The 25,753-nt window shown below is 39.2% G+C and overlaps 2 protein-coding genes across 2 annotated transcripts in view; one reads left to right on the top strand and one right to left on the bottom strand.

The window, feature by feature from the left end:
* Window positions 1–3,754, top strand: part of wnt3 (wingless-type MMTV integration site family, member 3) — a 57,393-nt gene extending 53,639 nt beyond the window's left edge. The window contains exon 4 of the mRNA XM_057826861.1: window positions 374–3,754. Within this exon, the coding sequence (XP_057682844.1) occupies window positions 374–853 (480 nt within the window). The 3' untranslated portion in view covers window positions 854–3,754. The remainder of the gene's footprint in view (window positions 1–373) is intronic.
* A 7,435-nt stretch (window positions 3,755–11,189) lies between these two features.
* The window catches only part of LOC130909587 (vesicle-fusing ATPase-like), a 36,278-nt gene continuing 21,714 nt past the window's right edge, over window positions 11,190–25,753 (bottom strand). Inside the window, exons 12-21 of the mRNA XM_057826259.1 lie at window positions 25,553–25,740; window positions 22,418–22,513; window positions 22,183–22,339; window positions 21,973–22,106; window positions 21,407–21,473; window positions 21,251–21,330; window positions 17,019–17,153; window positions 16,819–16,950; window positions 14,335–14,390; window positions 11,190–11,440 (exon numbers count right to left, since the gene is read on the bottom strand). Coding sequence (XP_057682242.1) covers window positions 11,416–11,440; window positions 14,335–14,390; window positions 16,819–16,950; window positions 17,019–17,153; window positions 21,251–21,330; window positions 21,407–21,473; window positions 21,973–22,106; window positions 22,183–22,339; window positions 22,418–22,513; window positions 25,553–25,740 — 1,070 coding nt within the window. The 3' untranslated portion in view covers window positions 11,190–11,415. The remainder of the gene's footprint in view (window positions 11,441–14,334; window positions 14,391–16,818; window positions 16,951–17,018; window positions 17,154–21,250; window positions 21,331–21,406; window positions 21,474–21,972; window positions 22,107–22,182; window positions 22,340–22,417; window positions 22,514–25,552; window positions 25,741–25,753) is intronic.

Genomic DNA, 25,753 nt, shown 5'->3' with positions numbered 1-25,753 from the left:
CATAAGACCATATATTATCAGAGATACTGTATCTTGCGTATTTGTCAAAGTTCCTGGATTTGCGTTCCTGTCAGTTTTTGCCAAGAGCTCCATTACATAAATTCAAAGTCTATTTTAAGAAAGTAAGGAAAATATTCTTCAGAAAATTGAAAACTGAAGCACTAAAGATACCTGAGAAATCTACTTAAGTACAGTAACAAAGGATTTGTACTCTATCACACCACTGGTGGATCCACTGATGAAACTTTTGAATGCGGTTGTCAAGTATGTATGACCGCAGGCTTTGGAATGTTTCTATCTCAGATTCCATCTCTCTTCCAGAGAAGTATCATTGCATTGCCATTTGAACAATGTCGTGTTGTGTGTTGCCCAGACTATCTTGGACCACATGCATCTGCGCTGCAAGTGCCACGGTCTGTCGGGGAGCTGCGAGGTCAAAACCTGCTGGTGGGCGCAGCCCGACTTCCGCATGCTGGGAGACTACCTGAAGGACAAGTACGACAGCGCCTCCGAAATGGTGGTGGAGAAGCACCGCGAGTCCCGCGGCTGGGTGGAGACCCTGCGTGTCAAGTACGCCTTCTTCAAGCACCCCACCGAGCGTGACCTGGTCTACTACGAGGGTTCGCCCAACTTCTGCGAGCCCAACCAGGAGACGGGATCCTTCGGGACGCGTGACCGTGCTTGCAACGTGTCGTCGCACGGTATCGAGGGCTGCGACCTGCTATGCTGCGGTCGCGGACACAACACCCGGACTGAGAAGCGCAAGGAGAAGTGCCACTGCATCTTCCACTGGTGCTGCTACGTCAGCTGTCAAGAGTGCATGCGCGTTTACGACGTGCACACCTGCAAGTGAACGGGGGGGGGGGGAACCGGAGTTTCGCCGTCCCGTTCTCAACCCAACATCCGGTCCTTGCGCTGGTGGACGCTTCCGACCCTCCCCGAGGTTCACTTCCCACCCCATTGTCTTTATTTATTTCCCCTCTGTGCCAACCACATGTACAGTAACATACAAATGCAGTCAAAACAAACAACAGACAAGAGACTATTGCTTTGGAATTCAAATTAAAGCATCTAACACCTCAAGTGTCCAACCACTCTGGTTGGATTTATGCTTACAAAAAGTGAGGGGTTATGAGTGAAAACTAACAAACCAGAATTGCTCTAAAAATGAACTGTTGTTAGATTGACCAAACAGTAACAACAACTTTCCTACCGTTCTAATAACTAATTCGAGTTTATAAATTTACTCAGTGGTTGCTGGCAGCAATCAAGGCAGCCAATGAGTAACAGTCAATGGTTTTACAGTGAGGTACATGCAAGCTATGCAGGGTTCCTACAGGTTATCTCAAGTTAAATTTAAGACCGTGTATTTGTGTTAATTTACTTCTCGAATGTGGAATGTGTGCAGCAAGGGCGTAGGTTTGCGTAGGGACGGTAAGGATATACACTGCCAACTTTTCAGGATGCTAAAATTGTCCCCACCAACCTTTAAGTAACCTTAAATGCATTACAGTGGGGCAAATAAGTATTTAGTCAACCAACAATTATGCAAATTCTCCTACTTGAAAAGATTAGAGAGGCCTGTAATTGTCAACATGGGTGCACCTCAACCATGAGAGACGGAATGTGGGGGGAAAAAAAAAACAGAAAATCACATTGTTTGATTTTTTAAAGAATTTATTTCCAAATTAGTGGAAAATAAGTATTTGGTCACAAACAAACAAGCAAGATTTCTGGCTGTCAGAGGTCTAACGTCTTCTAACAAGGTCTAACGAGGCTCCAATCGTTACCTGTATTAATGGCACCTGTTTTAACTCATTATCGGTATAAAAGACACCTGTCCACAACATCAGTCAGTCACACTCCAAACTCAACTATTGCCAAGACCTAAGAGCTGTCGAAGGACACAGAGACAAAATTGTAGACCTTCACCAGGCTGGGAAGACTGAATCTGCAATAGATAAAACGCTTGGTGTAAAGAAATCAACTGTGGGAGCAATTATTAGAAAATGGAAGACATACAAGACCACTGATAATCTCCCTCGATCAGGGGCTCCATGCAAGATCTCACCCCGTGGCGTCAAAATGATATCAAGAACGGTGAGCAAAAATCCCAGAACCACACGGGGAGACCTAGTGAATGACCTACAGAGAGCTGGGACCACAGTAACAAAGGCTACTATCGGTAACACAATGCGCCGCCAGGGACTCGTCCCGCACAGCCAGACGTGTCCCCCTGTTGAAGAAAGTACACGTCCAGGGCCGTCTGCGGTTCGCCAGAGAGCATTTGGATGATCCAGAATAGGACTGGGAGAATGTGTTATGGTCAGATGAAACCAAAATAGAACTTTTTGGTAGAAACACAGGTTCTCGTGCTTGGAGGAGAAAGAATACTGAATTGCATCCGAAGAACACCATACCCACTGTGAAGCATAGGGGTGGAAACATCATGCTTTGGGGCTGTTTTTCTGCAAAGGGACCAGGACGACTGATCTGTGTAAAGGAAAGAATGAATGGGCCATGTATCGAAAGATTTTGAGTGAAAATCTCCTTCTATCAGCAAGGGCATTGAAGATGAGAAGTGGCTGGGTCTTTCAGCATGACAATGATCCCAAACACACAGCCAGGGCAACAAAGGAGTGGCTCCGTAAGAAGCATTTCAAGTTCCTGGAGTGGCCTAGCCAGGCTCCAGGTCTCAACCCCATAGAAAATCTGTGGAGGGAGCTGAAAGTCCGCGTTGCCCAACGAAAACCCCAAAACATCACTGCTCTAGAGATCTGCATGGAGGAATGGGCCAAAATACCAGCAACAATGTGTGAAAAGCGTGTGAAGTTATAGAAAACGTTTGGCCTCCGTTACTGCCAACAAAGGGTACATAACAAAGTATTGAAATGAACTTTTGGTCTTGACCAAATACCTATTTTCCACCACGATTTGCAAATAAATTCTTTAAAAAACAAACAATGTGATTTTCTGTTTTTTTTTTTTCCCACATTCTGTCTCTCATGGTTGAGGTTTACCCATGTTGACAAGTACAGGCCTCTCTAATATTTTCTACTTGTGATAAACTCATTCCAATTTACAACAAAACCTTGTTTTTTCTGTTTATTAGTTGTCTGTAAAATATCCTAGAATGATTTCCTGACCAATATATCGATAATCGTTGTGTCGCTATATCGTCAGATCATCGTTATAGTGAGCTTTGTACCGCAAATCGTATTGTATCGTGAGGTACCAAGAGGTTCCCACTCCTAGATCGAACGATTATTATTTCATAAATTAACTCACTGGCTACCTATTGACAGTGATAGACGTCCAATTCAATTTGAATGGGAGGACTATCAGCCTATCATCTCACTCAGAATGGATCGGACGACTGTCGCCATCAATATTAGATATCTCTATGCCAATTGCGAACATGTATTGCACTGTCAAAGTTTAAAGATCATAGTCCACGATGGACTGTTACTCATTGTTTGAGCGAAGAAGAATAGACCTAAAACACTATCCTTATTTGGATTTCTGGTTGCACACACGCAATTGTTCGATGTTTTCAGTACTACAGGCTGTTCAATGAAAATGATTGTCTGTATTAACCACAGGTGTCAAACTCAAAGCCCACAAAAGTAAATTATGTGTATCCCTAAAATAAATTTTAAATGTTCAGTTTCCAATGAAGATTGTTAAATTACAGAGACGAGTATTTTCTTTTTAACATTTAAAGCAACACTAGGTAACTTTTCAACCTTTGTAAAATCTGATTGTTAAATTACAGAGACGAGTATTTTCTTTTTAACATTTAAAGCAACACTAGGTAACTTTTCAACCTTTGTAAAATCTTTTCATAACATTCGTGATATGTCGACTGACATAGTTGAATGACACCTCTTTTATATCTTGAGGGGGTATGTATCGCTTGGCACTAATTAACTTTGAGAAGGGTGGCAGGAACACTGCCACACCAAAAAAACTACAAATGTGTTGACTGCTTTCCGGCATTCAGGTGGGGGAATACGCTACAAAATCAAACCTTTCTTATTGTCAATATTGTCATTTGCTATTGTTTAGCCAAAACTGGATTCCATCCTTCACACAGCCACTGGAAAGAGAAATGTCATTTAATCCATCTGCAAGCGACCCGTAGAGCATGATTTTACAACACTGTGCGATGGTTCTCATGAGAAACAGTCTTGCTTAAGGCAAAACACTACCGCTTTTATTCATCTACGTCGCTAAAATTTACCAAAACTGAAAAGTTACATAGTGTTGCTTTAAAACAAACATTTTAAATTTAAAATATGAATATTACGTTTTTTTATTTGAAAATGGAAATAAAAATGAAAAATGGGAACGATTTAGTATCAAGAGGTTGAACAATATCTCCAATTCGTTAAATATCAAAATAGTTGTCAATTCATTTGATAATCTATTAGATGTCAATACGTAGGGTTGGGCATCGTTTGAAATTGAAAGATTCCGGTTCCAATTCCACGTTACGATTCCGGTTCTGAACGATTCTCGATTCAGATTCTTTTAAGAGGCAGGGTAAAAAAAAAATTCATAGTTTATATTAAAGTCTTAACTTCTTGATGATTTTTTTAGATTAAATGAATTTCTCACAGGGCTAATTTGTATATAAAAATCAGTTTCTGAATTCGAGCATTTTTTTTTGTCCACTTCAGAGCATCGAAACGACGAATCGAAATTTAAAATTTCGAACGATTCCAGGAGCATCGGACTGTTAGAACCGGTTCCCATCGATGCTCGATGCCCAACCCTATCAATTAGTCGATTAATTGTGGGATAATACCCCCCTCCCCCAAGGAAACCCTAACTACGACGAGGCCCATGACAAAGTTGAGTTTGACACCCCTGGTTTCAACCACAGAGGGTTTTTTTTGTCGTTTAAGGCGCCTTAACTTGTAAAACATCCGTTTTATTGACTTTTTTCAGACTATAAGCCGCTACTTTTTTCCTTCATTTTGAGTCCTCTGGCTAATAGTACAATGCGGCTTATTTGTTGATTTATTTGGGTTACAATGTAACACTTTATTTTACAGTGGCGTCATAAAACCGTCATAATTATGACACGGCACCATCTTGGGCATGACTGAATTCTTATGACAAATGTCATTAAGTGTCATCCGGCAAATTATGTCATTACCTCCATTTATGTCCAGCTCGGATCTTTTACAGCCATTCAAAAGTGAGATCATTTGCTGTTATAAGCATTCATTAATTCTCATTACAGTGTCATGTCATAATTGTGATTGTTTAATGACAGTTACTGAAACAACTGGAACAATATGAAAAAATAATCAGCACAGAACATGAAACACATGAAATTTGATTGTTATTTACAGTGGGGAGAACAAGTATTTGATACACTGACGATTTTGCTGGTTTTCCCACTTGCAATCCATGTAGAGGTCTGTAATTTGTATCATAAGTTCTCTTCAACTGTGAGGGACGGAATCTAATACAAAAATCCAGAAAATCATAATTTTTAAATAATAAATTTGTATTTAACTGCATGAAATAAGTATTTGATACATTACCAACTACTAAATATTTCGGCTCTTAGTTCTTTTTTAAGAACCCCTCCTGTTCTCCACTCATTACCGGAAGTAACTGCACCTGTTTGAACTTGTTACCTGTATAAAAGACACCTGTTCACATGCTCAAACAAACAAACTCCAACCTCTCCACAATGGCCAAGACCAAAGAGCTGTGTAAGGACATCAGGGATGAAATAATAGACCTGCACAAGGTTGGGATGGGCTACAGGAAAATAAGCAAGCAGCTTGGTGAAAAGGTAACAACTGTTGGAGCGATTATTAGAAAATGGAAGAAGTTCAAGTTGACGGTCAATCTGCCTCGTTTTGGGGCTCCATGCAAGATCTCACCTCGTGGGCCATCACTGATCATGAGGAAGGTGAGGGATCAGCCCAGAACTACACGGCAGGACCTGGTCAATGACCTGAAGAGAGCTGGAACCACAGTCTCAAAGAAAACCATCGGAAACACATTACGCCGTCATGGATTAAAATCTTACAGCGCACGCAAGGTCCCGCTGCTGAAGCCAGTGCATGTCCAGACGCGTCTGAAGTTTGCCACTGACCATCTGGATGATCCAGAGGAGCAATGGGAGAAGGTCACGTGGTCGGATGAGACCAAAATGGTACTTTTTGGTCTAAACTCGGCTCGTCGTGTTTGGAGGAAAAAGAAGGATGAGTACAACCCCAAGAACACCATCCCAACCGTGAAACATGGAGGAGGAAACATTTTTTTTGGGGCTGATTCTCTTCCAAGGGTACAGGACGACTGCACCGTATTGAGGGGAGGATGGATGGGGCTATGTATAGCCAGATCTTGGCTGACAACCTCCTTCCTTCAGTGAGAGCCGTGAAGATTGGTCGTGGCTGGGTATTCCAGCATGACAACGACCCAAAGCACACAGCCAAGGCAACAAAAGAGTGGCTCCGTAAGAAGCATCTTAAGGTCCTGGAGTGGCCTAGCCAGTCACCAGATCTGAACCCGACAGAAAATCTACGGAGGGAGCTGAAAGTCTGTGTTGCCCGGCAGCAGCCCCAAAACCTGAAGGCTCTGGAGAAGATCTGCATGAAGGAGAGGGCCAAAATCCCTGCTGCAGTGTGTGCAAACCTTGTCAAGGACTACAGGAAACGTTTGGTATCTGTAATAGCAAACAAAGGTTTCTGTACCAAATATTAAGTTCGATTTTTGTGATGTATCAAATACTTATTTCATGCAATTAAATGCAAATTTATTATTTAAAAATCATACGTGATTTTCAGTTTTTTTTTTTTGTATTAGATTCCGTCCCTCACAGTTGAAGAGAACTTATGATACAAATTACAGACCTCTACATGCTTTGCAAGTGGGAAAACCAGCAAAATCGGCAGTGTATCAAATACTTGTTCTCCCCACTGTACATCTGTAGCGCTGCAATGCATGCTGGGAGGCATGTTGGACAACAACAGTGTTGACAGCAGGGGTTGTCTGTCTCCCCCAAGGGAGCAGTGTTGGCCAAATGAAACTTTGCAGCCAATTTGGTTCAAAGCTTCATGGTGGTTCATTTGGTCTAATGACAGTTGTATGATTTCGCTGTCATATAAAGTGTTACCGGTTAATATCTTTTATCTCTAATACAGTGAGGACAGCTGCGGCTTATAGTCCAGTGCGACTTATTTATGAACAAATATCGTTTTCGTGTCAAATTTGGTGGGTGGCGGCTTATAGTCAGGTGCGCCTCATAGTGGGATAATTACGGTATATCATAATCATCATAATCTCTACTCAAAAGCAGTGCTAATTAAAGCAGGAACTGTGGGAAGACCAATTTGAGCCGAAATACTGAAATGTTGAAAAGCAAGGCGTGCATTAAAAATTTTAGAGAAGCTCACGAACAAAATTTGGACAGCATTTAAAATTCATTCTTAACACCTCACTTTTTTGTAAGCACTCTAACGACGATTACTTTAAAAACTAAATCAACCTCTTAAAGAAAAAAAAAAAAACTGACTTGAGCGGGCGGCCTGGGGAAGCGAAAGGCCTTTATGTGTTAACTACTGAACAAAATTGCGGGTCTTCCAAACTACTGAACGGACGAGCGACGCTGGCGCGGCCCGATTTTTTTACAGCCCCCGCATTGCTGACGTGTCAGCATTCGGCCGGGATTGCAGGTATGCGGGAGGGGGCATGTGTGCGAACAGGCAAGCTCATTCCACAACACCACATTTTATCCGAACGAGCTCAGCTTCATTCTGGAAATGATCGGGAAAGATTTTTCTTTTTTTGCTAAGATGCCAGAAGTGGCACAATGAAGTCAAGCTTCAGCACGCTGAGTGTTAAACGTTGCAGCAGAAAAATGCTCGCGGGTGTTCATAGGCGAGGTTGTCACTCATTGCTAAATCACAAATTAAAAAATGCCGCTATTGATCCAACTCTTAAAAAAAAAAAATGAGATGATGACATAGTGGTGCAAATCAGCAATTTCGCAACGATACTGTTTGCTGATATCACAAAGTCTGCTACGGTTCAAGTATTTTCAACATTTTAATACAATTTGTACAAATTCAAAAATTAATCAATAGAAATTTCAATATTTCATTTTAGATACAATTTTACAATTTAGTTGCTGAAACAACTTTACAGTGGTATGAAAAAGTATCTGAACCTTTTGGGATTTCTCACATTTCTGCATAAAATCTAGGGCTGCAGTTGTCGAATATTTTAGTAGTCGATTAATCGATACACTAGTTAGTTCGAATAATCAAGTAATCGGATAAGGAACATGAAAAATTAAAATACCTGAGCTGAGCCTCAAACGGTATTTTTTTAAAATGAGGATCTATGTACAACAAAAGAACAATTGGTTAACTTGCATAGAAAAAGTCCGCTAGCTTAGATGCTATAAAATGCTATTTTTTTTTTTTTTTTTTTTTTTACAATCCTCTTAGCAAATGGTTCAGACACATATTCCCGCAAAATATGGCTAAATATACCTATAAACTAAATTATGAATGCATTAAAAAACATCAGCTCAAACAAGAACTTAGCTTAGCTTAGCTTGGATTCAGCCATGTGAAAAGAGGCAGACCAGCGGGCAGAGTATCCACCCTAATCAATAAAACTACATGCAAACACTTTCAAAATTAACCATTACAACGCCATTTTAACGAATACTCGAAGCAACAAAATTTTATTCGAATATTTTTTTCTAATCGAATACTCGAGTTAATCGATTAATCGTTGCAGCACTAATAAAATCACCATCAAATGTGAGCTGATCTGTCAAAATCCCACAGATGAAAAAACTGTCTGCTTTAACTAAAACCACCTAAACATTTATAGGTTTTCATATTCTAATGAGGATAGTATGCAAGCAATGACAGAAGGGGGAAAATAAGTTAGTGAACTATCACATTTAATATTTTGTGCCCCTCCCTCCTTTAGTAGCAACTTCAACCAGACACTTCCTGTAGCTGCAGATCAGTCTGGCACATCGATCAGGACTAATCTTGGCCCATTCTTCTCAACAAAACTGCTGTAGTTCTGTCAGATTCCTGGGATGTCTGACATGAATCGCTGTCTTTAGGTCATGCCACAGCATCTCAATGGGGTTCATGTCTGGACTTTGACTTGGCCACTCCAGAACATGTATTTTGTTCATCTGGAACCATTCTGAAGTTGATTTACTTCTGTATCTTGGATCATTGTCTTGTTGCAGCATCTATCCTCTTTTTAGCTACAACTGTCTGAGAGACAGCCTCAGCTTTTCCTGCAAAACATCCTGATAAACGTTTGAATTCATTCTTCCAGTAATGATTGCAAGTTGTCCAGGCCCTGAGGCAGGAAAACAGCCCCAAATTATGATGCTCCCTTCACCATGCTTCATGGTGGGGATGAGGTGTTGATGTTGGTGAGCAGTTCCATTTTTCCTCCACACATGACATTGTGTGTTACTCCCAAACAATTCAACTTTGGTTTCATCAGTCCACAAAATATTTTGCCAAAACTTCAGTGTAGTGTCCAAGTGCCTTTTTGCGAACGAGCAGTGGCTTCCTCTGCGGAGTCCTCCCATGAACACTATACTTGGCCATAGTTTTACATATACAGTGGGGAGAACAAGTATTTGATACACTGCCAATGGGAAAATAGTTTATGCGTGCACAGAGATATTGGACTGTGCCAGTGATTTCTGCAAGTCTTTAGCAGACCCAATAAGGTTCTTTTTTACCTCTATGAGTATTCTGCGCTGAACTCTTGGCGTCGTTTTTGGTGGACGGACACTACTTGGGAAAGGCGCAACAGTGCCAAACTCTCTCCATTTGTAGACAACTTCTCTGACTGTCGATTGATGAACACCCAGACTCAGAGATGGTTTTGTATCAAATCAAAAATCCTTGATCGCAGGTCTTCAGACAGCTCTTTTGACCGAGCCATGATGCACATCAGACAATGCTTCTCATCAAGACATTTCTTACCAGTTGTGTGTTTTATAGTGGGCAGGGCAGGTTTAAACCACTCATCCGTGATTGGGCCCACGCCTGACTTAAAATGTTTGGTAAAAATTGGTTTCAGTTGCTCTTTAAATCTCCATAGGCAGAGGGTTTACTTAATTTTTCACCTTCTGTCATTGTTTGGATGCTATCCTCATTAAACTATAAAAACCTATAAATGTTTGGGTGGTTTTAGTTGAAGCAGACACTGTATTTTCATCTGTGTGATTTTGACAACGATAAGATCGCATTTGAAGGTGATTTTATGTAGTAACGTGAGAAATTCCAAAAGGTTCAGATACTTTTTAATACCACTGTAGGATGAAAACCGTCAAGTGAACATATCTAAGGTGACAGTTCATTCAAGATTTTCACCCTCATAAGGTACTATATTATTTTCCACATTTGTGGACCATCATTATTATTATTTTAGTTTTTCAAACTTAACTAATTGGCTGCCATTAATGTCGATAGACTTCCAATCCATTTGAACTGGATTGGACTTCTATAGCCGTCAATGTCATTGCATGAAAATACAGAGGCAGAGTAACCTTCAATACCATTTAAAATAAATGTATTGCACATATTTGTCAAGAGATTTAATGAATACCATGTTTTAATTTAAAAAAAATAAAATAAAATAACAACAACAACAAAAACGGTGCTAAATTTGGTCAATTTAAAAGACCAAAAATTCTACATCCAGATTATTTTTAATTTTAGCACAAATGAAGCACTTCCGAATGAGCTGAACGAGATCAAATTGTACTTTCAAGTAACCCCAAATTTTATCGCGTCAAGGCACATAATTTACTCTGAAACCACAAACCACCACACAAAGACTTCCTGTTCCCGCCCCCCTCGTCCCCCCACCCGCTATATCCAAAGTTTTGTACAAATGTTCTTTAAAAAAAAAAAGTGAATAATTCCCTTTTGATTTTATAATCGTAAATGTTATGTTTTTATAAATATTATTTATTGTACAATGTATATATCTGTATGACTGAACCAAGATTATATATTTGAACAACACCGTCTTGTCTGGTTTTTGTTTTCTCAAATGCATCACACTGACAAAATGGGAAAAATGTGCTTAGCTCAAATAGCAAGTAAAAAAAAAAAAAAAAAAAAAACGAAGTAAAGTGAAGAGAAGTAAAAGTGCTGATTGGACTTTTTAGTCACACAATTAATTTATTCATAAAACAAAAAATGTGAGTAAATAACATAAGACATTGAGGTGAGCGGAATGATCAGGTGTACAAATGTTTTTTTTTTTTTTTTACATATAAAAATGACATCACTGATCAGCAACTATTACAATATACACAGATCTTGCACAAAACCCCAGCAGGTTTTTTGTCTTCTTACCGCTTCTTTTTATGGCTGCCGTCCTTTACATAGCCACGTATGAGTCAAATCTAGAGGTGAAATGGCAAAAACATGGCTGTCACGTTGAGAACATGGTTAAACATGCATGAATTTGTGGTCAGGGGTCAGAAACACAAAGCAGGTTCAGTACAATTGAAGGCAAAATAATTTATACTCAAATGTATAAAGTAAAACAGTTTATGTGCCACTATTAAAGGTGCTCAATATAGGATTGATGGCCAAAAATAGTACTGCAACTAGATCAAAATATTAATTAATAATTTTTATGCAAGATGTTTTCAGTGTAATAATGCCAACATTTAGTAATGACGATTAAAAGAGCCGCGATAGAAGGTCCAAGTTAGTTTATGTCACCATGATCGAAGTGAATGAGGGCTACTTTTCTCAATGTATGTAATCTCAAACTGGCAAATGCAGTGGGGCAAATAAGTATTTAGTCAACCACTAATTGTGCAAGTTCTCCCACTTGAAAACATTAGAGAGGCCTGTAATTGTCAACGTGGGTAAACCTCAACCATGAGAGACAGAATGTGGGGAAAAAAAACAGAAAATCATATTGCTTGATTTTTAAAGAATTTATTTCCAAATCATGGTGGAAAATAAATATTTGGTCAATACCAAAAGTTCATCTCAATACTTTGTTATGTACCCTGTGTTGGCAATAACCAGGGTCGGCCCAGCCTATACGCAGAGTATGCAGCTGCTTAGGGCCCCTGACCACTAGGGGGCACCCAATCTGGCAATTGTTTAATTTATATTCTATTTTGTTTACTGCAGTTTGCTTTATTTGACTTTTGTGAGTTTTGATACTTGATTACAAGCTTAAAAAAATAAAAGTTCTTCCTTAACTTCTTTCTTTACTCTTTTAGAAAAAGGTTTGGCGCTATCTACTGTAAGTACTGACAATCATTTGGGGTGAGAAGTTTGAAGTATGCAGTGCAACAAAATCTGATTAATATACAAAATATGGATGTATGGGTTGGATTGCATGTATGGGTTTCACAGTACACTGTGACGAAATGATGGGCCAAAAATATGGGCCCCTTTGCATTTTTTTGCTTAGGGCCCCCAAATGGCCTGGCAATAACTGAGGCCAAACGTTTTCTGTAACTCTTCACAAGCTTTTCACACACTGTTGCTGGTATTTTGACCCATTCCTCCATGCAGATCTCCTCTAGAGCAGTGATGTTTTGGGGCTGTCGTTGGGCAACACGGACTTTCAACTCCCTCCTCACCCTGTGGCGTCAAAATGATAACAAGAACGGTGAGCAAAAATCCCAGAACCACACGGGGGCACCTAGTGAATGACCTACAGAGAGCTGGGACCACAGTAACAAAGGCTACTATCAGTAACACAATGCGCCGCCAGGGACTCAAATCCTGCACTGCCAGACGTGTCCCCATGCTGAAGAAAGTACATGCCCAGGCCCGTCTGCGGTTCGCTAGAGAGAATTTGGATGATCCAGAAGAGGACTAACAAACAAATAAACAAAGTATTGAGATGAACTTTTGGTATTGACCAAATACTTATTTTCCACCATGATTTGCAAATAAATTCTTTCAAAATCAAACAATGTGATTTTCTGTTATTTTTCCACATTCTGCCTCTCATGGTTGAGGTTTACCCATGTTGACAATTACAGGCCTCTCTAATATTTTCAAGTGGGAGAACTTGCACAATTAGTGGTTGACTAAATACTTATTTACCCCACTGTATATACAGGTAGTCCCCGGTTTACGAACTTGTTCCGTTCCTGCGCTGGCGATGTAACCATGATTTCTACGCAATTCGGAATTTACCTTTTAAATACCTAAAAACACCCTCTAAATGATTTTTTAAAAAACTATCCAAAAAACATGTATTATCATTGTACTGTCCTCGCCAAGACGTTGGAGCTAAGTCCTAGCTAGACAGTAAGCTAAGCTGTCCATGTGGTTTGCTGACTTTTTTTTTTAGCTGCTCATGACATCAACACTTACAGAATCAGCCTTGTTAACAAGCTCATGTTATAGTATTTGTTTTGCCATCGCTAGACACACTAAACACGCTGGAGTTAACTCTCGTAGCTGATAAGAAACGTTAATGAGAGCGTTTACTTCCCTTAAATCTTATATCAAATGACAGATGATGGTCACGTAAATGTGAAATCATGCTGGAGGTCCTGCTGTCCTTCCTCCTCTAAGCCGCGGCTGTCTGTTTCTTTCGGTAGCCAAAGTACTCCCATACTAGCGACTTTGTCTTTTTTTGAGGGGGGGAAAAAGCTCATTTTCAGTGTCACCAACATACACAGGACAGAGCAACAAACGGAGGGGAGGGGTGAGCACTGCCGCGCCAAGCCACGGATTTCTCACTGTATTTTTGGGACATTAAAAAATAGCTAATACCGTACTATGGTAGGCCGGAAAATTTTAGTGGTTTTGAAACCATGACGTTTTCATACCATGATAAACCTTGAAACCGGTAACCGACACATGCCTACATGAAAATAAATGACACCCTCATCTAAAAAAATTGCGTTCCATTTAAAACTAGCTCGTCAATGTGCGTGCCTACACTTCTTAATTAATCCATACTTGCATAAAATCTAGTTGCTTTAATCGGAATGTTTAAAAAGTTTATTTTGTCATTTATAACTTTTACAGTGCCATTGACGGTGCTAGAAATCTAATCATATGACTGTTTTCAACGTTCTGCTGTGAATTTAAATGAGTTTATCACTAGTAGACGCCCAAAATGGATTGCACACCTAGTGCCGTCAATTCCAGCTAAACTACTACACAGTCCATCGTTAACATGTACTGCATTTTAAAAGGACGTTGTCAATGGCAACCGATGAGTTTATTATTAAACTAGTCAGCTTTAACATGAAATCGTCTGCTTTAGTGCTTCAGGCCCCCGAAGTCTTCGAACCGACCCACTTACGCTCTCTCTTCTCGCAGCAGACTCAAAAACTTGCTAACTCTGTAGTGTCCGTCCATCTATGAAAGACACAGACGAAAACGTGAGTGTCTTACCTCCACGAGAGATCCTCAGCGACTAGGAGGTGCTTGTCCATCCCAAAAATGCGAGAGGAAGTTGCCGTGACAACCAGGGAATGAAAATGTTGGGGCGTGGTCGCACGACATGCCCGCAGCAGTTACACAATATCCAAGTCATCAAAAAACTCCATTTTGAAATTAAAAAAAGTACATTATTTGAATAAAGACAATTTTTCTGAAAATATTTTTTAAATATTAAAAAAAAAAAAATTGGTTGATTTGAAATGGCTAAAAGCCAGATATATTGGCTTCCTCCCCCCCCCCCCAAAAAAAAAATAGACAAAATCAAAAATATATAATCATCTATCAATTAAAAGGCCTGGTCTGAAGGTAATAAAGTCAGAAGTATTGGTGCCTGCCAAAATAAAATGAAACAAAAAATAAAAATGAATTTGTCCGTAGGTTATAAACGTAGTAAAAAAACAAACAAACAAAAAAACAATAATTATTCTTTTAATATTAAAAAAAAATAATAATAATAATTGATCCAAAGGTAATAAAACCAGAAGTAAACGATAATTACAACCTTAGGGACTGCAGTAAGCGAACCGCAATTTAAGAGCGTCAACGCTTGTAAATCCTTGGAGGGAAACCAAATTTGAATATTTCATGAAAAAATGTTTCAAAAAATTTTTATCAGAATCCAAATGGAAGGCCAAACCGCAAGCCCCTGTGGGCCGTATGACAAACACCTCTGGGAAGGGGTTGCATTTTCCTGAATTAAATGCACATGTGGGTTGGACCCATAGGACGCCGCAGGACACTTTCGGGAAGCGTCCCCGCGAGTCAGGACACGTAAAAGCCGCTTGGACGGACGTGCGACGTCAAGTCGGAGCGTGCTGGAAGTGGAAGCGCTGACCAAGACGCGTTTACAACAAATCATCCGGCAAAGCCGCACGTATTTTTTTCATCGGTTTCGACACATTGCGGTTTGCGAGGGGCGGCGGGGACGCTCTGGCGACCAGATGTGGAGGACGACGGGAGGTGCTCAACTTAATCGCGATGGTTATTTATCGATTTGGATTTATTACTCATGAGCCGAATGTATGTGAAAAGTCTATGCACCTCGTTCATAAATGTACAACTATTTGAAATGGTTGTTTTTTTATAGTCAGGTGTTATTACTATTTTATTACTATGTAATTAAATATGTAAAATAAATTACATTAAAATATTTCTCCTTGTTTTTTTCTCTCCAAAATCCACGTGAAATTCAGTTCCCACAATGCACTTCACCAACAATACAATCCAAAAAACAGGACTCATCGTGATCATCTTTCAATGCCATTGACTTGGAGAGGCTCCTAGGCCAAATGGATTGGACGTCCATAGCCGTCAATGACATCCAATGATTAAAAAAAAAAAAAAACATTTCTAAATTCATGTATTAAAAATAGGGCTGTCAAAATTATCGCGTTAACGGGCGGTAATTAATTTTTTAAATTAATCACGTTAAAATATTTGACGCAATTAACGCACATGTCCCGCTCAGACAGATTTAAATGACAGTAGAGTGAAATGCCCACTTGTTAATTGTGTTTTATGGAGTTTTGCCACCCTCTGCTGGCGCTTGGGTGCGACTGATTTTATAGGCTTCAGCACCCATGAGCACTGTGTAAGTAATTATTGACATCAACAATGGCGGGCAACTAGTTTATATTTTGATTGAAAATTTTACAAATTTTATTAAAACGAAAACATGAAGAGGGGTTTTGATATAAAATTTCTATAACTTGTACTAACATTTATCTTTTAAGAACTACAAGTCTTTCTATCCATGGATCGCTTTAACAGAATGTTAAGAATGTTAATGCCATCTTGTTGATTTATTGTTATAACAAATACAGTCCTTATGTACCGTATGTTGAATGTATATATCCATCTTGTGTCTTATCTTTCCATTCCAACTATTTTACAGAACATATATATAATTTACAGAAAAATATGGCATATTTTATAGATGGTATAGAATTGCGATTAATTACGATTAATTAATTTTTAAGCTGTAATTAACTCGATTAAAAAATTTTAATCGTTTGACAGCCCTAATTAAAAATTAAATTAACAAAAAGCTCTCGATCTGCAAGTATGTTGGGTGAAGTGTATACTATATGTATTTTGTATATTCTCATTGACGCAACAAAAATGTACGATCATTTAAATAGATAAAGGCATTTATAAATAAACTTTTCGGAACAAAAACTATTTGATGATAAATTTATATATTGTGACAATATACGCAAAATTTGATTTTTGTCTGGCATCGTCGAGCAAAAAAAAAAAAAATTTTTTTTTTTTTTAAATGTATAAAAGTACTAATAACTGACTAAATTTAAAATGTAGAAAAATCTAACTAATTCTTTCATACCTGTGCAGCCATTTCAATGAGCATTATTAACTTCTTAATGCCGATCCAGAGCTTCTGGCCTTTGACGGCGTTGGCGATGGCCGCCCTCTCTTTCTCCTGGAAGCTTTCCAGCCGCTTGTTACTTTCCAGCAGCTTTAGAGGAACAACATCGCAACATTTAGCATCTTATCTGGCCATATTCTGATGTGCGCGCATGCTACCTCCAAGGCCTCGATTAGCTGCTCGCCGCTGGAGATGTTGGGAACGTGGATGGTAGTGCTGAAAGCGTTGAGCATCTCCATTTCCTGGAGGACATCTTTGCGACTGCTGGTGCCGATGATTAGCAGCTTGCGGCCCTGGAACGTGGTCTCAAACTCATTATGGATGTTTAATTTGAACTGGGAGGATTGGTAGTGAACGTTTTAGTTTTATGGTCCTCCCACTGCAGAGGGATTTAACTTCTATCGCTATCAAGGATAGCCAAGCCAGCGACCAGTTACATTATCAGGAGTTGCACAATACTTATGATAATAATTTAGCTGTTTTTTGTTTTGTTTTTTTCCTTAAAAAATATTTATTTAATTATACAGTAATTGAAAATGATTTTAAATAAAAATAATACCACTAGAAAAGGTAATTTCTGGAGAAATTCAACTAGGAAAAAAAAAATCTACATTAGAAAAAAAAAAAAAAAACGAGCTGCAGCTATCGATTTTTTAGTAGCTGATTAATAGATGAACTAGTTAGTTCGAATAATCGAGTAATCGGATAAGGAACATAAAAATTTCCAATACCTGAGCTGAGCCTCAAGCGGTATAAAAAATAAATGGGGATCGAAGTACAACAAAAGAACAATTGGCTAACTTACATAGCAAAAGTCCGCTAGCTTAAATGCAATAAAATGCCAACTTTTTCTTTTAAACAATGCTCTTAACAAATGGTTCAAATACATATTCCCACAAAAAACAGCCAAATATACCTATGAACTAAATTACGAATGCATTAAAAAAACATTACCGCAAACAAAAACTTAGCTTATGTTGGTCTTAACAGGGAGCGGCTGGATTCAGTCATGCGAAATGAGTTACGTCATATTCACTGTCGCCACTAGAGGGCATTTTATCCACCCAAATTAATAAAACTAAATGCAAACACTTTCAAAACACACCATTCTATTCGAATTACACAAGTTAATCTATTAATCATTGCAGCACTAAAAAAAAACTCTCAAATTGTCTGTAAATTGACAGGAAATTACATAAAATGTACAGGATGTGACACAGGAATGTCCCAAAGTCATCAGAAAGTCCCACAAAACCAGCAAGAACTGACCTGAAATCAACAGCAGGTGACCAATGACCAGGAAGTGACCCAGAAATGTCCTAAATTCAACAGGAAGTAAATCCGGAACTCCAAAAATATACAGAAAATGGCCTGTAAGTACCCTAAAATTAATAAGGAAGCGACCCAAAATTAACTCATACCCTGCCATTAACAACGATGGATGTCCAATTCATTTATATTGTGCATCTTACATCTTGCGCCCCCAATGGCAACTAATGAGTTAACAAGGAAATGAACCGAAAATGACCCAAAATTTATAGCCAGTAACCGATAATCTACTGGGCTCATTTTTTTCCATTTGAAATAATAAATAAAAGAGTCAACATTTTTACAAATGACATAAAGACGAACGCGAGCCAAGAAAAGGACAAGGAGAAGGATCGGCAGGAGAACGGCGAGCAGACTGGGAGGATTATGGCGGCCGTCCGCACCCCCGTGGCGTGGGGGGTTGCCACGCTGCATGCAGATGAGGTGCCACACAGGCGGCGGCGCTGCCAGGTCTCGGCTCTCTCACACGGCTCATTCTCCTCGGGCCGGGGCTCCCCCCGGCGCCCCGCTGTGCCCGGCCGCCGCTTCTCATGCACATGCGGCTCACTGGCCAACCCGCAGCTCTCGGTGCCGACGTTCCTCGCAAACGCTAACCAGCTTTCACGCCTTTCGCTATATGTCGCCTTCTTTCTGGTTGTCGAAAGTATCGACACTGAAATGTTGTATCCAGATACGATCTTTGATTGCAAAAGTATCGGTACTCAGTGATTTATGTCACCAGAAATTTGTTGTTATGGGGTAAATTTGATTTTGCACTATTCTTGACAATAAGGAGGATTTTTTTTTTTTTGCATTTTCCTTGTTACCACATTGGCGGCACAAGACAACCAAAAAACTTTTAAAATGAATTAGAAGTCTACTGCCGTCATAGGCACTGAAAGATGACTATTCCCAGCATTCTTAAGGTACTTACAATTCCTGCTATTATGGGTCACTTCTGGTATATTTTGGGGCAATCCGGGATCACTCCCTCTACATTTTGGTTATTACCCTTTTGATTTAGGGCATTTCCAGGTCACTCCCTGTTCATTGGTCACCTCCTGTTGATTAAGTGTCACTTTCTATTAGTTTTGGAGTACTTACAGGTCAATTTCTGATGATTTTGCAGCATTTCCATGTCACTTTCTGTACATTTAGGGTCATTTCCTTTTAATTTTGGAGCAATTTAAGTTATTTTCTGTCAAAAAGAATAACCACTAAGGTAGATTTCTCCAGAAATTGCATATTCTAGTTGTATTATGATTTTTAAAAAATCCAATACACTATAATGAAATGTATTTTAAAAAATATTTAAAATAAAAAAACCGAAAATGTAAAAGTTTTGTCAAAGATTTTACCAATGGAGAAACACTGAGAGTTGATTCAAAAACAAACAAACAAAAAAAAAAAGGTTTGAGTTTTTATAAATGTACAGGTAGTCCCCAGGGTACGACGTACCCAGATTTTGACTTAACGACGCCGGAGACTCATCCGTAATTCTGTCTCCAGTCGTTTTTTTTTTTTTTTTTTTTTTAAAAACAGTACTTTATTCTTGCCATGTCAGGATCTCCTCCTCCCCCAGCAGCGTCGCCGCCGTCCTGCAGTTCCTGACGGCGTCAGGTCCCACTCTCTTGTTCTCATGCTGCTGCTTCTCCCCCGGTGCAGACTCCTCTTGCGAGTACCGATCTGTTTTTTTGAGTTCGAACGGCAGGCTCCCGTTAAACGGAACCTCGGAAATAAAGACTTGTAGGCGCTAATAAGCCACGGTTGTTCTCGTTCACTAAAATATGTTATTAGAAACACATAAAATATTGACATTCATTTAAAAATCTTATATTGTTCAGTACATGTTTTTTACCTACGGAGGGCGCCATGTTTTATGCGCGCAATGGACGCTCGGGGTGATGACGTTGTTTGTCACTGTCACTAGACGAACACTACCAGGTTACTGTAATTCATTCTACGTGGCGAGACGCCCAACACATGCGCACACCGGTTAAAAGATGCGAGTACTTTCTATTTGTGTTTTTATCGTGTTTTTTTGTGTTTCCCTCTCATACATTTAAGCATTGTGTTTTCTTGTCGTAGCTTCAAAAGCAGATTGTTGATCTGTTGACCACATTAGTCATGTAGCGTATCCAAACCACCCTTATTTCATATTACTACGTTTGAGTATTTTCTTAAGGCATCTTTCGTATGTTCTGTCAAAAAAATGTTCTGTCACAAAACAAGCTGAAAGCACACGGTAGTACTTTGGGTGTCAAATTCGCCTCTTGTGGGATGTTTTGCCAGTGTTGCAAATTTTGGCAGAACACCGGTTTTGTCATACTCTCGTCTCATCACGTCTTTCCTGTTCATTTTGCTTTTGCTGCTCTTTTTGCGAAATATTGACAGTGCTGTCATGCTCATAATGTATCTCCCGGGTTCAAAATATTAGGGTTGAACAGATGACATGTTTAGGTCGCTAGAGTCATACTCTGGAAGCCTGGTGGCATAACCATGAGACGTCACTGCCCTGTGACGTCAACAATAGCGACCTACTAGTTAAACTAATTTTACAAATCGTATAAAAACATCAAGAGGGCTTTTAATATCAAATTATTTTAACTCATACTTACGTTTATCTTTTAAGAACTACAAATCTTTCTATCCGTGGATCCCTTGAAGAGAGGTGACACTGGCGACCTGAGCGGCCATGATATCCCCCCTCTCTCATCTCTCTGCTCTTTCCACAGCACCCTTTTCTCTCAGCAAGGAGACTTACTCGCGAGTAAAGCCCTAAAATATATATATATATTTTATATATAACAATATCTTATATTTTACTTTATCTTATTAATATGACGTATAATACATGTTTTTGAACAATTATTTTGAGGATTGGAGAGTATTTCGGGGTACTTAAAAGGTCAATTACGACTTACGCAGAAATTCGGGTTACATTGCCAGCCAAGGAACGGAACTCGTTCATAACCCAGGGACTACCTGTAGTCTGAAAAATTGTATTTGGTATTTTTTGAGTATCTCCTTCAAGTTGAAAAATGTATTCTACCAAGAACGGACTGACACCCGGGCAATTTACCTTGGGAGGGGGCTTCTTCAGGAGGACCAGCAGAGCCTGCAGCACCAGGTTGGAGAAGCGAGGCCCGATGGACACGTAGTCTGAAGTCGGGAGAGGAAAATGAACGTGAAATACTCGACAGAAAGTAGTTCTTGGACTGTGCGGCGGACAGCTTACCCAGCAAACGTTCAATATCGTCCACCACCACGCAGCTCAGCTGAGACTTGTAGGCGTCCTCGAATATCTGACAACAAGCAGGAAGTACAATTCACTCATTGGCTGACCTTGACGGCGATAGACGTCCAATCCATTTGAACTAGGAGGGTTCATTCACTGTTAGCCCTCCTGGTTCAAATGGATTGATTAGATGTTCTATAAGTGACAGACTAATTTAAAGCGGTTTAAATTTAGTTAAAAAGAGCCAAACGATTGAACTTCCATCATCGTCAATGGCAGTTTAAGTCCGAGTTACCTGCTATTGAGGATCTGCTGATACGAGTACCAATCCGATCCGTCAGCAATTTATTCAGGAGAAAAAAAATAAAGCACATTCAAATGTAAATACTTCCATAATTCAGATTCAAATTGGGGGTAAAAAAGCAAATCTAATTACTACAACAAGTATTGCACGACTCCTCATGATGGCAATACTCCGTGAACCGGATTACATAACTGTTCGACCACACGTGGCCCACTTGCCATATCTTTCCCAACATAACATGACATTATGTCGTCATAGCAACCTTTTTAATAGCTTGACATTTGGCAATCTCGGAGTGTCCGATCATCTTATCGGGTGAGCAGATCTTGATGAACGGGAAGTGCGAGTCTTCGGCGATCTTAGCCGCCAATGCAGTCTTCCCGCTGTTAGGCGGACCTGCGTCATCCAATCACAACTTGATGTCTTTCCCGGCTTGTTTTTAGACGAGATTTTGTGAGTGAGTGCACGTTACCCTCCAGCAGCACCGACACCAGCGGCGTGTGTTCGCTATTCTTAGTCTGCTTCACCAGCAGCTCCCCATCCTCCAGCACGGCTGACACAGAGTCGCTCCAGCAAACGATGTCGTTCATGATGTAGCTGGCATAGTCCTCCTGGTTGGTGCCGAACGCCTGGGGAAGACGGGTTCACGTCGGTCATGACCAGAGTCAGCAATGCACTCAACATAGTTTTTGAGGCTTCCAACTCACAGGCTTAATGTCGTTGTTCAAGGAGGCCATAAAGTCCAGCCTGCTGACCTGCAGCTTTTCCGCCGTATCAATGTTGACCTCCACTGTGTTGCTAGCCTAACACACACACATTTCCAAAGTACAAAGGTCAGACGGTGAAGCGCTCGGAGAAGAAAACATGCTCACACAGGGCACCAGACGTCTCGTTCATCACGCGTCAACGCCTGCTAATATCTGCCGCATTCAATGTGTGTGTGTTCAAGTGTTTTGTCAGCTGCATTGACTTGAACTTCACAATAATGAGAAGCTGTTTTCTCATGAAAACAACAGAATATTCACTAACTAGTATTTTGTGGGCTCTAAGTCCCCCCCACATAGTTTGGCTGGGTCTGCGACTCATACACAGGTGTGACTTTAAATATTTATTTATTTTACACTGACAGGCATGTTTCTACTTCTAGAAGTCATACTGAAGATGAAGCCTGATTCATTTGGTAGTGATTTGGGGTGAGATCGAGAGATGATGCTGTGTTTTTTAGGCTATAGATATCTGAATAAGTGTTAAGATGTTAGAGTCACAGACGCAAATTTAAGTCAAAGTCAAGCCAAATGTATTTGGAGGCTTAAATCATAATGAAAAAAAAAACAAAAAACATTTTTTTAACAAGAAGTTTAAAATATTAAAGAAATAATGACCGTACAAAAAAAATCAATAAATAATACAAATAAAAATATTTTTTAAAGTTTCTATTTAAACTATTTTTTATTCATTTGAAAAATATTAGGGCTGTCAAACGATTAAAATTTTTAATCGAGTTAATTACAGCTTAAAAATTAATTAATCGTAATTAATCGCAATTAATCGCAATTCAAACCATTGATAAAATATGTCATATTTTTCTGTAAATTATATATATATTCTGTAAAATAAATTGTTGGAATGGAAAGATAAGACACAAGATGGATATATATACATTCAACATTCGGTACATAAGGACTGTAGCGGGGATTTCACTCTACTGTTATTTAAATCTGTCTATGCTGTCCTCACTCCGAAGCGTCTACTTTTTTCAAAGCTAGACAGCTAATGAACAACGCCTTAATAATCAGACTTCTTCCTTTTTCATCTGATTTATTAATAAAATGGCCTCAAAACATTGTCCTCTTTAGACCGTAGTGAAACTACAAAAAAAACAGTACACAAGCATTGCATTAGCAACAACGTTAGCTTAGCACGCTATACAGGTTCACTAAACATAAACAAAAAGCGTCTCATACAAAAAATATAACATTTCGCTTACTAACATAATATGTACATTCTTTACAACAACCATACTTACGGACAAATCTTGTCCAAGGATCATATAAGCACAACATTACAACGTAGGCGTCAGCCCGAGACGTCGTGCAGCCATATTGAACTGGCAAGAAAGCAATAAACCATGTCGCAAAGCGACCACAAGAGTTCGCTGTTAGACAGCACAAAAAACCTTGCTGTAAAACATACCAAAAGGCAGAATACTGTCTGAGCGGGACATGTGCGTTAATTGCGTCAAATATTTTAACGTGATTAATTTAAAAAATTAATCACCGCGCGTTAACGCGATAATTTTGACAGCCCTAAAAAATATGTATTTTATCTTTATTATGCATTTAAAATTGATCAAATGTAGCTTGTTGTTCTCCATTGGATTGTTTTTACTATAACGTCTAATGTAGGGCTGCAGCTATCGGTTACTTTAGTAGTCAATTAATCGATGAGCTAGTTAGTTCGGATAATCAAGATTAGGAACATAAAAAATTAAATTACCTGAATTTAGCCTCTTACAGTATAAGAAAAATAAATAAATGAGAATCTGATTACAACAAAAGAACAACTGGCTAACTTGCATTGCAAAAGTCCACTATCTTAAATGCTATAAAATGCCCACTTTTTTTTTTTTTTAAACAACGCTCTCAAAAAAATGTTCTAACACATATTCCCACACAAAAAAACAGCTAAATATACCTATAAACTAAATTACGAGTGCATTCCAAAAAACATTAGCTCAAACAAAAACTGAGCTTATGCTGGTCTTAACAGGGAGCAGCTGGATTCAGCCATGTGAAATGAGGTATCCAGTGTATTCACCCAAATAAATAAAACTAAATGCAAACACTTTCAAAACAAACCACTACAACGCCACTTTAATTAAACGAATACTCGAAACAGCAAAATTTAATTCAAATCTTTTTTCTAATCGAATTACTCAAGTTAATCGTTGCAGCATTAGTATGTTTGTTCTTTGTTGACTTTTAATCTGAAAACTAGGGTAATTCAGTGGCTAGACCGACCAGATCTGCTTTAAAAATGAACTTTTTACATTGACCTCACTGTAACTTTGCCCTTTGACATTTAGAACACTCAAACAGATCAACAACCTTCCTAGTGTTTTAAAAGCATTAATGATACTTCATTAATTAGCTCATTGATTACCATTGACGGTGATAGACTTTCAATCCATTTGGAACAAACGATTGCTGCCACACTCTTCCAGTCCGAGTGGATTGGACGTCTAATACTTTCAATGGCAGCTAAAGTATAACTGTGTCCATTGCGAACATGTAACGTACTATAAAAGTTTAGAGTCGTCCTATATTACCGGGGAGCTCATAATATCGGCCGATTAATGCATTTTAAAATTATATTGGATAATAGCGACATCGTTTTTTTCAATATCGGTTTTGGGCCAATATGACATCCCTGCGTGAGCCATATATAATATATGGCAGTGTCATATTGACACTTTGAAAGTGTTCCAAAAACTGATGTTTGCACTATTTTGATTTTAACAATAAATATAGTGGTGCAATATCGGTAATTTTTCCATAGTTTCAGTTGAAGTCGTTCTCTTATTTTTCACGGAACGTTTATTTTTGAAAATCTTGAAGTTGTTATATTTAACATCGTTAAAGCATCAAGTGGCCATAATATGTAAAGTCCACGACCGCACATATTGGTATCGGTTTGATATCAGTCTTGGATTTTTGGAGTTGGACAATATCTGGACATTAGTTACCGGTTAAAATGTCCATGACAGACTACTAACCCCTACTCTAAATGTATTGGACGTCTACCGCTGTCAATGGCGGTAAATGAGTTACAGTAAAACTGACCTTAATGTGTCTATTCATGGCGGTGGACTGCGCTGCTCTGACTAGACCTTCCAGCTCAGCACCACTGTAGTTTTTGGTCTCCACGGCGAGTTCCTTGATGTCCACGTCACTGGCAAGCAACTTGAACTGACGCATTTTTGCAGTGTGGATATTCAGGATCTGAACGCGGCCCGTCTCATCTGGAAGGCCTGAAAGCGGAAA

Source organism: Corythoichthys intestinalis, chromosome 21 (assembly GCF_030265065.1).
Source record: "Corythoichthys intestinalis isolate RoL2023-P3 chromosome 21, ASM3026506v1, whole genome shotgun sequence".
Classification (NCBI taxonomy): Eukaryota; Metazoa; Chordata; class Actinopteri; order Syngnathiformes; family Syngnathidae; genus Corythoichthys; species Corythoichthys intestinalis.
The sequence above is the reverse complement of the archived record's forward strand: the minus strand, read 5'-3'. Positions and strand labels throughout refer to the sequence as shown.